We start from the raw sequence: 13,197 nt of genomic DNA, 5'->3' as shown, positions 1-13,197 counted from the left end.
ATTGAATATAATTGAATATATTATATATATTCAAAAATCTCTTAGGGCTTTCCAAGCTTCTCCTTCCAGGTAATCTGTCTTACCTTGGTATAAACACAAAACTTTAATTATGTATTGTGTTCTCTCTCTCTCTCTCTCTCTCTCTCTCTCTCTCTCTCTCTCTCTCTCTCTCTCTCTCTCTCTCTCTCTCCCTCCCTCCCTCCCTCCCTCCCTCCCTCCCTCCCTCCCTCCCCATCCATCCATTGATACGAACACACACAAACAGTATCAGATTAAATAATTGTTTTGGACACTAAATTTGTAATTTTTATGAGAATATATTTAAATCTACTATTCTCAATGAAGCTTTGGTCTCTGTAGCATTAAAGTCTGATCTTGGTCATACACAGTGCAAATTATAGATCCACACCTAATGAATGTAGATATTAAAAATTGTTATCAAACAATTCTAAATGATATTACCTATCTTGGAACATTCTGATCAAATTTATTTCTGTGGACCAGAGACTAACTATATGAGATTAGGTGGATCCCACTGTAATTATTGATTAATCATTGAATAGAGAGAATGTATTTGAGCAAGCAGGTAATCTCTGCTTTTTAATTATAATATTAAAATCCCCCTCCCTTTTCCTCAAGAATATTTTAACTGTATTTATACTTTTTTTGTCCAAATTTTCACATGAGAGTTACTGGTATCTGGGTCTTTTTGTTATTTGAAATTGCACATATGACCCCTTTCTTTCTTATTGTTTGATTTTGATCTGGAATAATTACATTTCACAGTAAAGCCCTATTTGCAAATGGCTTGTTAGTATTTACTGATAAAATACTGTAGAGTTTTGTAGCCTTTTCTCAGTATGATATAAATTGGTTCAAATTTGAACTGATGTCTTTGGTACTTAATGCCTCATCCAAATCAGTTTTGTCTGGACAGTTCAGATGCTGTCTGAGGCAATCAGTTATTGAACTTTTGCTTTAGGGTGCCCTGAGTCTGAATGAATTTGGTTGCACAGAAATCCAATAAAAAAGCAAACTTGGCTTGAGAATACCCAAGATATATATATAACAAGAGAAATAACTTGGTATAACAACATAATCTCAAATATATTATTAGATAAAACAGATGGAGTTCACTTAAACTAAAACTAGTTGGGTGGTTTTGCCTCTTTCTCTAAATAGATCTTGTGCAGGGGTCTATGGCTGCATACAATAAATTTAATGTCTTCATACTTCTAGTTAAAATGGAATAAATTTTGACAAGATAACTTGTGTTTAATTTAGAATGTGATTGACTATGTAAATTGTCTTCTGGAAAACATCAAAGTAGGGGTTTCCTTACAAAGCATATGATTGTCACATTCAGTAATTAATCTAATCAGTACTTTCTTTTACTTCTGTCACAGCAGTGTAAGCGAAGACTGCTTTTGTGACCAAATTATCCTTACAGATTTTAGAGTTTTGAGCTTCATAGAAATGTTCTTACAATTTAAGAAACCCATTCAGCATTCCCTTTGTTGCCTATAAGTGAGTGACTTGTAATAAATACTGAAATTTTACATTTTAAACTCTCTGTATTTCTTTTCAAAAGGAATAGGAAAATAGAAAACATCATACAGCTGCGATGCCTCTCTTAAATACTGAGATGTAGGCAATCTTGACTTAGGGCCACTGTCCCCTTGAAGTTATGGTGGTGATGAACGAAGGAACTTATGACCCATGCGCCGAAGTTATGGCCATTGCAGCTCCCCATGGCCACATAGTCAAATTCAGGTGCTTAGCAACCTATTCATGTAACTGAGGGGCTCCAATTCCACCAACCCACTTACCTCTCGCATCATCTATGCTCTTTTTGGTCCCCTGCCATCCTGCCCTCCACATCTCAGCTGGCCTTCACCGTCTACTTGCTCCTGCTGCTGATAGGGCGTGCCCAGCCCAGCTGCTGGGCTGGTTTGGGACTGGCTTTGCACTGCAAGAAAGGGTGGTGGGGAGCCAAAAGCAGGGTTTTTTTTTTCTTTTTCAGAGCACAAAGCAAGCTGCACCCCCACCCAGGAGCATTTTGCGTTTGGGGCGTTTGGATGCACAGTGGTTCAAAAGCTGCTTGGGGCTCCAACCGTTTTTTTCTTCTCTTTCTGTTCCCTTTTTTATGCAGTATAGAGCCAGTCCCAGCCCCACCAAGCAGTGAGGCTGGGCATGTCTCATCTGCAGCAGGAGCAAGAAGATGGCAAAGGTGGTCTGGGATGACAGAGCACAGGGTGGCAAGGGTGAAAGGGACTGGGCTGGGATAGCTGTGGCTTCCTGGGACATGGCAAACACCCCAGAGCCACATAGTTTGGGGTCTGCTTGGTAACCTTCAAGGCAGGCCGCAGGGCGCATCCAAAAAGGCAGGTGGAGAGAATTGGTTGTTTAGCGGCCATTCAAAATTACCTGGATTCGAAGTTCTGACAGTCACCCATCCCCTCCAGTCATGTGACCACTTACAGGTTCTCTCTCTTACGGCTATTTGCAGCTTCCCACAGTCACATCACTGCAGCTCTGCTAAAACAGCAGGGGCTAGCTTGGTAGGAAGCCTTTGCTCAGATTCATGAAGCATACCAATTGTACCTTTTCCTAAATCATTAATCTTGTCTCACTCAAGCCTTAGTCATCCTACGTGGGGACTGACAGCAGAACACTTTCCCCTTAAGACCATTTGGAGGCTGCAGCTGGTTCACAATACAATGGTGCAGACTCAGGGGTGTATGTTAGTACACCCACGTGACATCTCTGCTACTTGCATAGCACTAGGTATCTATAAGGAGGCAATTCAAGATGCTGATTGTGACGACTTCCGCTGGCGGCGCGGCGCCGAAGACAGCCTCCCCTGGCTGCCCGCGGCTCAGCTGTTTGTTTTTTCGCCCGAAACAGCGCCGATCAGCTGTTCGGGCGAAATTGAAGCCCCCTCCTCGGGAGAAGAGGAGGGGGTGAGGCCCCAGGTAGGGGTAGAGTTCTCCGAGGCCGCCTGAGCTTCGAGCTTGGGCGGCTGAAGGATCGAACTCCCCCGAAGCCTGGGTTGCTCCCAGCTGGCCGTCGTCTCTGCTCCGAACTTCCTGGAGCAGAGCCAGGCGTCTGTGAACCATCCCTGCCTGAAGAAAGGACTATGATTTAAAGGAGCAGGCAGAGCGGTACAAGAGGAAAAGGTGAAGAGGACTATTTTACTGTACTCTCTAACTTGTTGGACTTTTTAAACTTTAATTGAAAGTGCGTCATAATTGAGGATTAAAAGATGGCGGCTAAACCTCCCTCTAAAACTCTTCGGAGTGGAGGATCCTCGCCGGTGCAACAATCATCACTACAGGCATTGCACCCTCCTGAAGTGCTGACATCGAAGGATTTGCGAGATGCCTTGGATAAACATGCCCAGGTACTTTTGGAATCAATTAATCAATCAATTGCTGATAAATTTGCACAGATGGAGGAGAAATTGGAGAAATTTGAGGAAAGAATGGAAGAGAGGATGGAACAGAAGTACAGCGTGATGAAGGTAGACATTTTGACTTCAGTGCATAAAGTGGCGGAATGTGTGGAAGATTTAGATGAAAAAGTGGATGATTTGGCTCAAAGGAATGCTATACTAGAAGTAAAAGCACGGGAGAATGAAATTGAAAGAGGCAAGTTGGAAAGGGAGTTAAGCCATGCCCAATATTACCAGATGCAGTTTGCTGTCAGAATTAGAGGCTTAAAAGAGAATGTTAAAGAAGATTTAAAGCAGCTGATCTCTGAGGCTCTCGAAGGGGTATTGAACCAGCCAGCATCTGAAATAAGAGCAGCTATGGATAAAGTGTTTCGGGTGAATTCATGGATTGCCAGACAGAGAAAGTTGCCTAGAGATGTGGTGGTTTATTTTGCAAAAAGAGAAATTAGAGATCAAGTTATACAAGCTGCCTATGATGCTAAGGTTGTGATTGCTGAACAAGAAGTCTTGGTTTTAAAAGAAATTCCTCCAAGGATTTTAAGGGGAAGAAAGGACTATACATTTCTTGTGCAAGAGCTCAAGCAAAGAGATATAAGGTTCAGATGGGAGATTCCAGAGGGGCTGATGGTGATGTATGAAGGTAAAAGGTATAGGCTGATTACTGTGAAACAAGCACGTGATTTCTACAATAATGTCTTAAAAGCAACCCCATTAACGCTCCTGGAAGCTGGAAAGGGATCTGGAGAAGAAGAACAACAAGAGGAGGAAACAGAGGAAAATGGTGCTGGAGGAGATCAAGCTACAATCTCTTTGGATGATCCTAGAGAGCAAAGAGTGACGCGTGCTGCTTTAAAACGAGCAAAGAAAATAAAAGAACATGATCAGCAAAAGTCTTCAGATTCTTCACAACGCATTCATAGCCAAGCTGTGGGAGGAGCACGGCCTAAAGTAACCAGTCCTATCAAAGCTGTGGTCCAAGAGCTTTTCGGGGATATACATGGCAACTAAATTTTTAACCTGGAATGTTAATGGACTAAACTCACCGCAGAAGAGGAAGAAAGTTTTTCAATATTTAAAACAATTTAAGATAGATGTTATATGCCTGCAAGAAACGCATATTAGAGTTTTGGATCAAAAGTATTTATTGAACTCGAGGCTGGGTACGCAATTTGTTGCTTCTGCAGAGAATAAGAAAAATGGAGTGGTTGTTTATGTTAAAAGTGCCTTAACAGCGGACCTAATTGAAGCAGATAAGCATGGAAGATATGTTATGATCGAGCTGTTGTTTGAAGGTAAAAAGACGCATTTAGTTGGATTATATGCTCCAAATCAACAACAAGCTGACTTTTTTAGTTTACTTCATACAAAGCTTACCCAGTTGGATTATAAATCCTTTATTTTTATGGGGGACTGGAATGGAGTTATGGATGTACAGTTGGATAAGGCTGGAGCCTTTAAACGCATTCCAAGTCACGCTAGACTGCCTAAATCTTTTTTTGAAATGAAGGATGACCTGGAATTGCGAGATATTTGGCGTGAGAGACATTTGCGGGAGAAGGATTATACATTTTATTCTGATAGACACCAATCTTTTTCGAGGATTGATTTTATTTTGTTGACTAATGATCTTCTTTTGAGAACTAAAAAGGTGAAAATCTGCGCAAGAATTATCTCTGATCACAGTCCAGTGTGGTTGGAGATTGATAAGGAAAGAGGAGATAGACGCTCATGGCGCGTAAATGAGAATTTGTTTAGAAATCAGAGAAATGTGGAAGAATGCAAACAGCGGATGAAGGATTTTTTTGAGATGAATATGAATAAGGGTACCTCTATGGATATGGTTTGGGATGCTAGCAAGGCCTATATGAGAGGGGTGTTGATATATATGAATAATAGACATAGACGTGCAGTGGAAACTAGAAGGAAAGAACTGGAGAATGAAATAAAGGAAAAAGAAAAGGCTTTGATTTTGAACCCAGAGGAGGTGAAGATCAAGGAGGCTATTAGACTGTTACGAGGACAATTTGATAAATTAATGGCTGATCAAGTGGCGACCAATCTGCGGTTTGCTAGGCATAATACTTTTTGCAATGCTAATAAGCCAGGCAGATGGTTGGCTTATAGACTGAGGAAAAAACAAAGGGCATCTAATATAGATAAGATTGAGTATAAAGGAAGGGTTGTGTATCAACAGAATCTTATTAAGGATGCCTTTGTGGATTTTTATTCGAAATTATATACTAAAGAGGACATTAATGCAAAAGATATTGATACGTATTTGGAGAAGGCTAGCATCCCGGTTCTTACGCAAGTACAAAAAGAGGGGATTAACCAACTGATTACAGAAGAAGAAATTTTTACAGCTATTAAGGAACTGAAGGTGGATAAAGCACCAGGCACTGATGGCTTGACTGCGGCCTATTATAAAAACTTACAATTAGAGATGATAAAACTGTTAAAGGAACTGTTCCAGACAATCCAGAGGGGGGGAAAGGTGCCCCCGTCTTGGAGAACAGCTTTTATCTCTTTGATTCTGAAGGAAGACCAGGATGCTACTTTAGTTAAAAATTACAGACCGATATCGCTTTTAAATACAGATTATAAGATATTTGCTAAGGTTTTGGCTAATAGACTGATGAGGGTTCTGCAACAGGTGATTCATGGGGACCAAACGGGGTTTATTAGTGGAAGACAAATGAAAACTAATGTGAGACATATAGTTGATGTGTTAGAGTTTTTGGAAAGGCACAACCAGATCTCTGCTGCGCTAATCTTTTTAGATGTTGAAAAGGCTTTTGATCAATTGAACTGGCAATTTTTGTTGAAAGTTTTAGACAAAATGGATTTTGGGGAAAAATTTTTACAACCGATTAGGGCATTATACCAAAAACAAACTGCCCGAATTATAGTTAACAATAGTTTGACAACAGTATGTAATATTGAGAAGGGCACAAGGCAAGGGTGTCCGCTATCGCCCTTGTTATTTATATTAACATTAGAGATATTATTGGTTAAGATTCGGAATTCGGAAAAAATTAAGGGGATACAAGTTGGAGATCAGGATTACAGATTGAGAGCATTTGCAGATGATCTGGTTGTTACAGTGACCCAGCCAGAGAACTCTGTTGTGGACCTGATGGAGATAATAACACAATATGGGAAGGTTTCTGGATTTAAAGTAAATATACAGAAAACTAAAATTTTGGCTAGAAATATGACAGTTTCGCAGAAGGCTTTCCTAGAAGGATTAACTGGATTTGAGATTGTTAAAAGGGTTAAATATTTGGGGGTGATTTTGTCGCCCTCTAATACAAAGCTATATAAAAATAATTATGAAAAGTTATGGGGGAAAATTCAAAAAGAACTGGAGAGTTGGGAAAAATTGCAATTGTCTTTGTTGGGACGGATTGCAGCAGTGAAAATGAATGTCCTGCCCAAATTTTTATTCTTATTTCAAATGATACCGATTCTTAAGAAAGACTCTAACTTGGAGGAATGGCAGCGTGGTATCAATAAATTTGTGTGGGCAGGGAAAAAGCCACGAGTTAAACTTAAGATTATGCAGGATACTCGTGAGAGAGGTGGCCTTAAAATGCCTAATTTTAAATTATATTATGAAGCTGCTGCACTAGTAGGAATAAGTGATTGGATTAATTTGACACAATCGAGGTTATTAAATCTTGAGGGCCATGATCTGTTGTTTGGCTGGCATGCATATTTGTTGTATGATAAGAAGGTAGATACTGTGTTTAGGATGCATATTTTAAGACAGGCATTGCTGAGAGTTTGGAAGAAGTATAGACATAAGTTAAGCAGCAAGATACCATTGTGGGCAATCCCAAAACACGCAATAGAAAATATACATGCTGGTTTCAAACATGATGAGACTACTTACAAGGAAATTTTAAGTTTGGAAAGGAATATTTGGTGCTTGAAATCATATAGTTTCTTGCGAGAAGAGAAGGTTGTTCAGACTTGGTTTCAATATATTCAGTTACAGGCCAGGTGGAAAGAAGACCAAAAAAATGGATTTGCAACGACTGATGAAAATTTGATAAAGCAAATTAGAAATCAAGGACCAGCACATATTAAACGGATATATCTTGCATTGATAGAGATCGATTCAGAAACAGAGCTTGTTAAGGATTGTATGATAAAATGGGCCCAAAACATTCAGGAAGTTATTACAATGGACATGTGGGAAAAGATCTGGGTGAGGAATGTAAAATTCACTCAAGCTCAAAGTCTAAGAGAGAACTTTTACAAAATGTTTTATAGATGGCATCTAGATCCTAAAAAGCTTGCAAGTATGTATCCGAATTATCAGCCTAAATGTTGGAGGTGTGGTGATGAAGAGGCAACATATTTTCACATATGGTGGACATGTAAAAAGGTCAAGGCTTTTTGGATAAAAGTCTGGTGGAATATGCAGAAGATTTTTAAACGGAGGATAAAGTTTTGTCCGCAATTTTTTTTGTTGGGAATAATTGTTGACGCTACAGTTGTGGGGAGGGGGGGGGAAGGGGGGAGGTAGGGAGGGGAGGAGGGAGGGGGAAGGGGTTTTTTTTAAAGGAAAACTGTATTTTTAAAACTTTTCAATAAAAAAAAAAGATGCTGATTGTGACCTACAAAGGCCTTCATGGTGTAGGGTCTGATTATCTGAGGGCAACTATTCTCCCATCAATTTTAACTGGTAATATCTTATCGGCCTTAACTTTAAAATGATGTCCTTTGATGGGACCTTAGTGACATCTCTTCTCTGCAGCAGTGCTGCCCTGTAACAGAGCATCTCCCCACAGGTTTGAATTGTTCTTCAAAAAAGGCCTCAAATACTTTATTCCTCAGATGCTGTATTAGAAAAGTGTGTGTCTTTTGTGAGAATTTTATTAATGTGCGGGGTGGATTAGTCCTTGAGTTATCACATTAGTTTTTGCTCCCAGAGCCATCATATAATGGGCAGCTTTAAAAAAAAATTGAAGCATTTCTTTTGAAGCAAGACTTTTTTATCGTCGGCTATATAAATAGTAGATTTCTTTATTCTGTGTCATTACTTTTATTTGGTAAATAGATTAATATCAAGACTCATATTTCATTCTCCCTATCAACAAAAATAAAAAAAATCACTCTAAATGAATTCAAGTTTGACTGAATTTCTAATTTAGTATAATTTTCATTCTTTTTTTTTTAAAAAAAAAGTTGGATATTAATTAGCAACCGCTCTTTTCATTCCATATGTTTTCCCTTCTTTGCATTTTGGAGAGACATTTTTCTTCTTTTCATTATGATCGATGAGAGTCACGGAAGAAAATTATTCACCATTTCTTTCTGTTTTTTATTAATTGCTTTCTCCATTCCCTCTTGCTCCTATCCCCCCAGAAGTTTATTTTGTTTGAACTTTTTTCAGGCTATTTCAACAGAATAGAGAGGACGAGTATAATAGTATTTCAGGGAGGTGAGATATTTCCACTAACACTTCAAAAATGCAGATGTCTCTCTTAATTTCCTGTAGTTGTCTTTTCCATTTTTTCACTGAGACTGTTTCAAAAATACATTGGGAAAAGTTTTGAAATATGAAACTGATTTTCCATTGGATTTTCCTTTCTCAAGCTTCCTTCCCAAGGTAGCTTTGAACAGTTATACAAATTGGTTCAATAATAAAAGTTTTTAGCAGTATAGGTTTTTATACAAATTTAATAAAATACTAAATACTAATACTTATTAGCTGTTTTTAGTTCTGTTGTACACTGCCTAGGATAGATGGATGGCTATATAAATTGGTTTAATAATTAATAATAATAAAGTCCTTGGGAACTTGGAAAGTATTCGATAGGTTGGTAAAAATGCCATATCCAGATTGAACACTGGCTGATTGTGCCGCGAACCATAAAAATACCTGCAGATAATTATATCACTCCCAAAAAAAGTCTGACCTTGATTCTTTCTTTACTTATTATTTAATTGGATCTGAATCACCCCTTGCGACTTTTCCTTTTAAAAAACATACATTTAAAATGCTTAAGGAAGGACAAGCAAGAAGGAGGAGTAGGAATTGGCTTTTTAAAATAACAACTCTCCATATTTTGTTGCTCTCATCAGGAAAAATGGGTCTTAGAGACATATCTCCTTATACCGTGGATAAGATTAATCAGTAGCTATTTCCTATTTTATTTATTTTTCCCCTTTTTTAATCCTGATTCTGTTTCACCTTACTTTTTACTGTGCTCATCTTTCTTCTTATTATTTTTAATATTATTTTAGTTATTTTTAAATCTTTGTTACTTGTTTCCAAATAGAAATCAAGTTATTACAAAGATTCTTTAAATCTTAATTTACATTAGGTTTTTTTATTCATATACTTGACCATCTCTCATTATCTGGGCTGACTTCAGGCTAAGTTAAAATAGGATTAAGTAGTTCAGGATTATGCATATTATGAGAACCTAGCTATTTTCTCAGGGAATTATTTTGTTATGTGGCTATTGTAATAAGCAAACTCAGCTATAGTGGTCCTTCAGTATTCTCGGTGGTGTGTTCCTCTTTTCCCTTAATTGTTTTGTTGGACTCCTTGTTCAGACTTAACATTGTTCGACATATTGTTAAGTTAAGCATTCAGCTCTTATTTGAAATATGAGATTGTAGTTTGAGATATGATAGCACAGCTTGCACATGCCATATATTGTAGAAGTGGTATAATATTGTATATAGATAAATGGATACAGTCCCTAAGTGGATCAGGATAAGAACATCACTTGGGGTGAATGTATATATGAATAATATATATTTCTCTTTAAAAACCATCTGATAGGACAAGATGCCTATTGTTTCTTTACTTCTGTGTCCTCTTTGTAACAGAATGAATATTACTGTAGGTTAGATTTCCTGTGGAAGAACAAGTTCAAAAAAGAACGTGAGGAGATTGAGACGATGGAGAATTTGAATCGGCTTCTTCTGGAAAATGTACTGCCTGCTCACGTGGCCGAACATTTCTTGGCAAGGAACTTGAAGAATGAGGTCAGTCCATCTCACCACATCTCATCTTATGTTAAGTGACCAGATCAATTTCCATAGAGCAAAAGACAAACCACAGACTGTACATTCCCTGCCCCAGAAAGTAAGAACTGGCAAAATAGCTTAACTCCATATCTGCTTGTTATTTGTGAGAAGACGCGGTTGAAAAGGAAAAATATGGCCATTTTTTTCCTGGTACTCGAACACTGACTATGGTACTACTCTAAAGTAGTGTTTTTCAACTTCAGCAACATTAAGATGGGTGGACTTCAGCTCCCATAATTCCCCCAGCTACACATCGCAAAGTTGCTGAGATTGAAAAACACTGCTCTGGGACATTGTTACCATTTGGATTTTTAAAAAATCACTGAGACATGACCCTCCTTTTTTATCTGTTAATAAGTAGCATGCGTCTCTTTGTGAGTATTTGAAGTTGCACAGAACCAACAGTATACATTTGAAGTCACCAGTTCTTGGGCTCATGATCGCAAGCAATCCTTAAAAAAACAAACCTTTGTGTGTTTCTTGCAAAATTCTAACACAAAAATAACATTTCTATTAATTACTCACATGCATTGAAAAGACATTGCTCTGTAACCAGGGTGTAGAATATACCTTCAAAGGCAATAAAAAGAGAAGCCTTAACTCTTACCAGATCACCTATTGGCTTGAAGGAACAGGGGAAGAAGCAAATCATTTCTGAGTTGGCAGTTCCATGCAGTCTCTTGCAAAAAATCCTGAAATCATACCAAATTTGAGCCATTTTAATTGGAAAAAATGTTTTAAATTACTTGGGCCAGTGACTCCTTCTCAGCGCTAGGAAGGAGGCAGTGGCAAACCACTTCTGGAAAACCTTGCCAAGTAAATAGCAAGGACTTGTCCAGGCAGTCTCCCAGAGTGTTCTGTACCAGCCTGCTACCGGCCCTGCAGAAAAGGCAGGGACAACCCCTTTTTCAAGAAGGCAAGAGGCTGGAATTACGCCTGCCAAATTTATTGCAACAAAAACAAACGGAACAAGACAAACCAAGATACAGGAGCTTTGAAACACTATCTGAGCGGTTGCTTTCAGCAAACCAGCCCTCCCCACACATTCCCTTTATAAAGAGTTCAGGGCGTGGCCTCTCTCTGCCTCCTTCCGAGAAGCCCCATTGCCTTCCTCTGTTTACTCCTAATTGACTGCCTCCTGCGTCGGGCGTCCTTGAACAGGGCCAGCTGTGGGTCATCTTCATCCACGCTGTCAGGCTCACACAGCTGGGTCTCCGTGGTGACCAAGTGGGAGGGGCCTGGCTGAGGGCTCTCATCAGCAAGATCTTCAACCCCCTCAGCAAGGTCTTCAACACCCCCCTCCTCCTCCTCTGAGTCGTCCGACCCAACTGCCGAACCCACAGGCTGACCCTGAATCACAACACAGAGTAAAAAACAAAACAAAACCCCAACTCAAAGGCATAAAGCCAGAGCCAGTTTGGTGTGGTAATTAAGGCGCCAGTCTAGAAACCAGGAGACTATGAGTTCTAGTCCTACCTTAGGCAAAAAGCCAAGGGGGGCGGGCCTTTCAGCCAGCCACTCTCCCTCAGCCACAGGAAGTAAGTAATGCAAACCACTTCTGAAATCTTGCCAGGAAAACTGCAGGGACCTAGCCAAGCAGTCACCAAGACTAAAAAAAAACAACAACACTGGCTTGAAAACATTAAAAAAAAATACTGTTTTAGTCCATTAGCAAGCATCCACCTGCTGGCAGTTTTCCTAAAACAAAATCCTTCCAAGATAGAACACTTCAGTATAATTTTTCTGCTTTAGCATTTTCTAAAATGGTAAAATCTGTTTTTCCCCTCCGAAATCTAAAATATTGTTGTTGCACTGGGAATTTCTATAGCCTATGAAGATAACCTGCTTTGTCTGGAAAGTAATTCTCTCCCAGCTACCTGTTTTCATTTCCATCTGAAACCTAGGCATTAACAGCCATCAGCAGTCAGTTTTCTCTTGCCTGGCCTTGACATTTAGAGTTTTATTTATATAGTTTCCAGTGATCCAGTGTTTGTTTACTAGGTTTTTCAAAACCTTCAAAAGGGACAATTGTCACAGTATGAAAACAAGAGCAAAGTTCCCCTCCTTGAAGTGTGTTAAAGTAACTGCAGGCTTTGGAAGGACAGACTCAGTTGTTTTAGAGGCAGTTTTCTCTTCATTCTTTTTTGGGCGCACAGTGGCTTGATTTTTCTAGCAGCTCTGGAACAGGTTTTCTCTTGCGCATACATATGAGCATAGAAAACTAGGACAAGTCTTCAAAGCAATTCCTTGGGGCTTTCCAAAGAACGGGGATGCATCATTCACTCTTTAGAATGAGGTACCATGCTCTTAAGGGACGCGGTGGCTCAGTGGGTTAGGACGCTGAGCCTGTCAATCAGAAGATCGGCTGTTTGGTGGGTCGAATCCCGAGTGCCGTGTAACAGAGTGAGCGCCTGTTACTCGTCCCAGCTTCTGCCAACCTAGCAGTTTGAAAGCACGTAAAAATGCAAGTAGAAAAATAGGGACCACTACAGTGGGAAGGTAACAGCATTCCGTGCGCCTTTGGCGTCTAGTCATGCCGGCCACATGACCATGGAGATGTCCTTGGACAAGCGCTGGCTCTTCGGCTTTGAAACGGAGATGAGCACCGGCCCCTAGAGTCGGAAACGACTAGCACGCATGTGCGGGGGAACCTTTACCTTTACCTTTACCATGCTCTTGGCAATGCACTC

At 39.6% G+C, this 13,197-nt stretch overlaps 1 protein-coding gene across 1 annotated transcript in view; it reads left to right on the top strand.

The window, feature by feature from the left end:
• ADCY2 (adenylate cyclase 2) overlaps nucleotides 1-13,197 on the top strand; it is a gene marked incomplete at its 5' end in the record, with an annotated part of 171,371 nt that overhangs the window by 146,058 nt on the left and 12,116 nt on the right. Inside the window, one exon of the mRNA XM_083360624.1 lies at nucleotides 10,307-10,465. Coding sequence (XP_083216750.1) covers nucleotides 10,307-10,465 — 159 coding nt within the window. The remainder of the gene's footprint in view (nucleotides 1-10,306; nucleotides 10,466-13,197) is intronic.

Source organism: Vipera ursinii (genome assembly GCF_947247035.1).
Source record: "Vipera ursinii genome assembly, chromosome: 3".
In the NCBI taxonomy this organism is placed as follows: domain Eukaryota; kingdom Metazoa; phylum Chordata; class Lepidosauria; order Squamata; family Viperidae; genus Vipera; species Vipera ursinii.
This window is presented reverse-complemented; position numbering and strand designations above follow the sequence as displayed.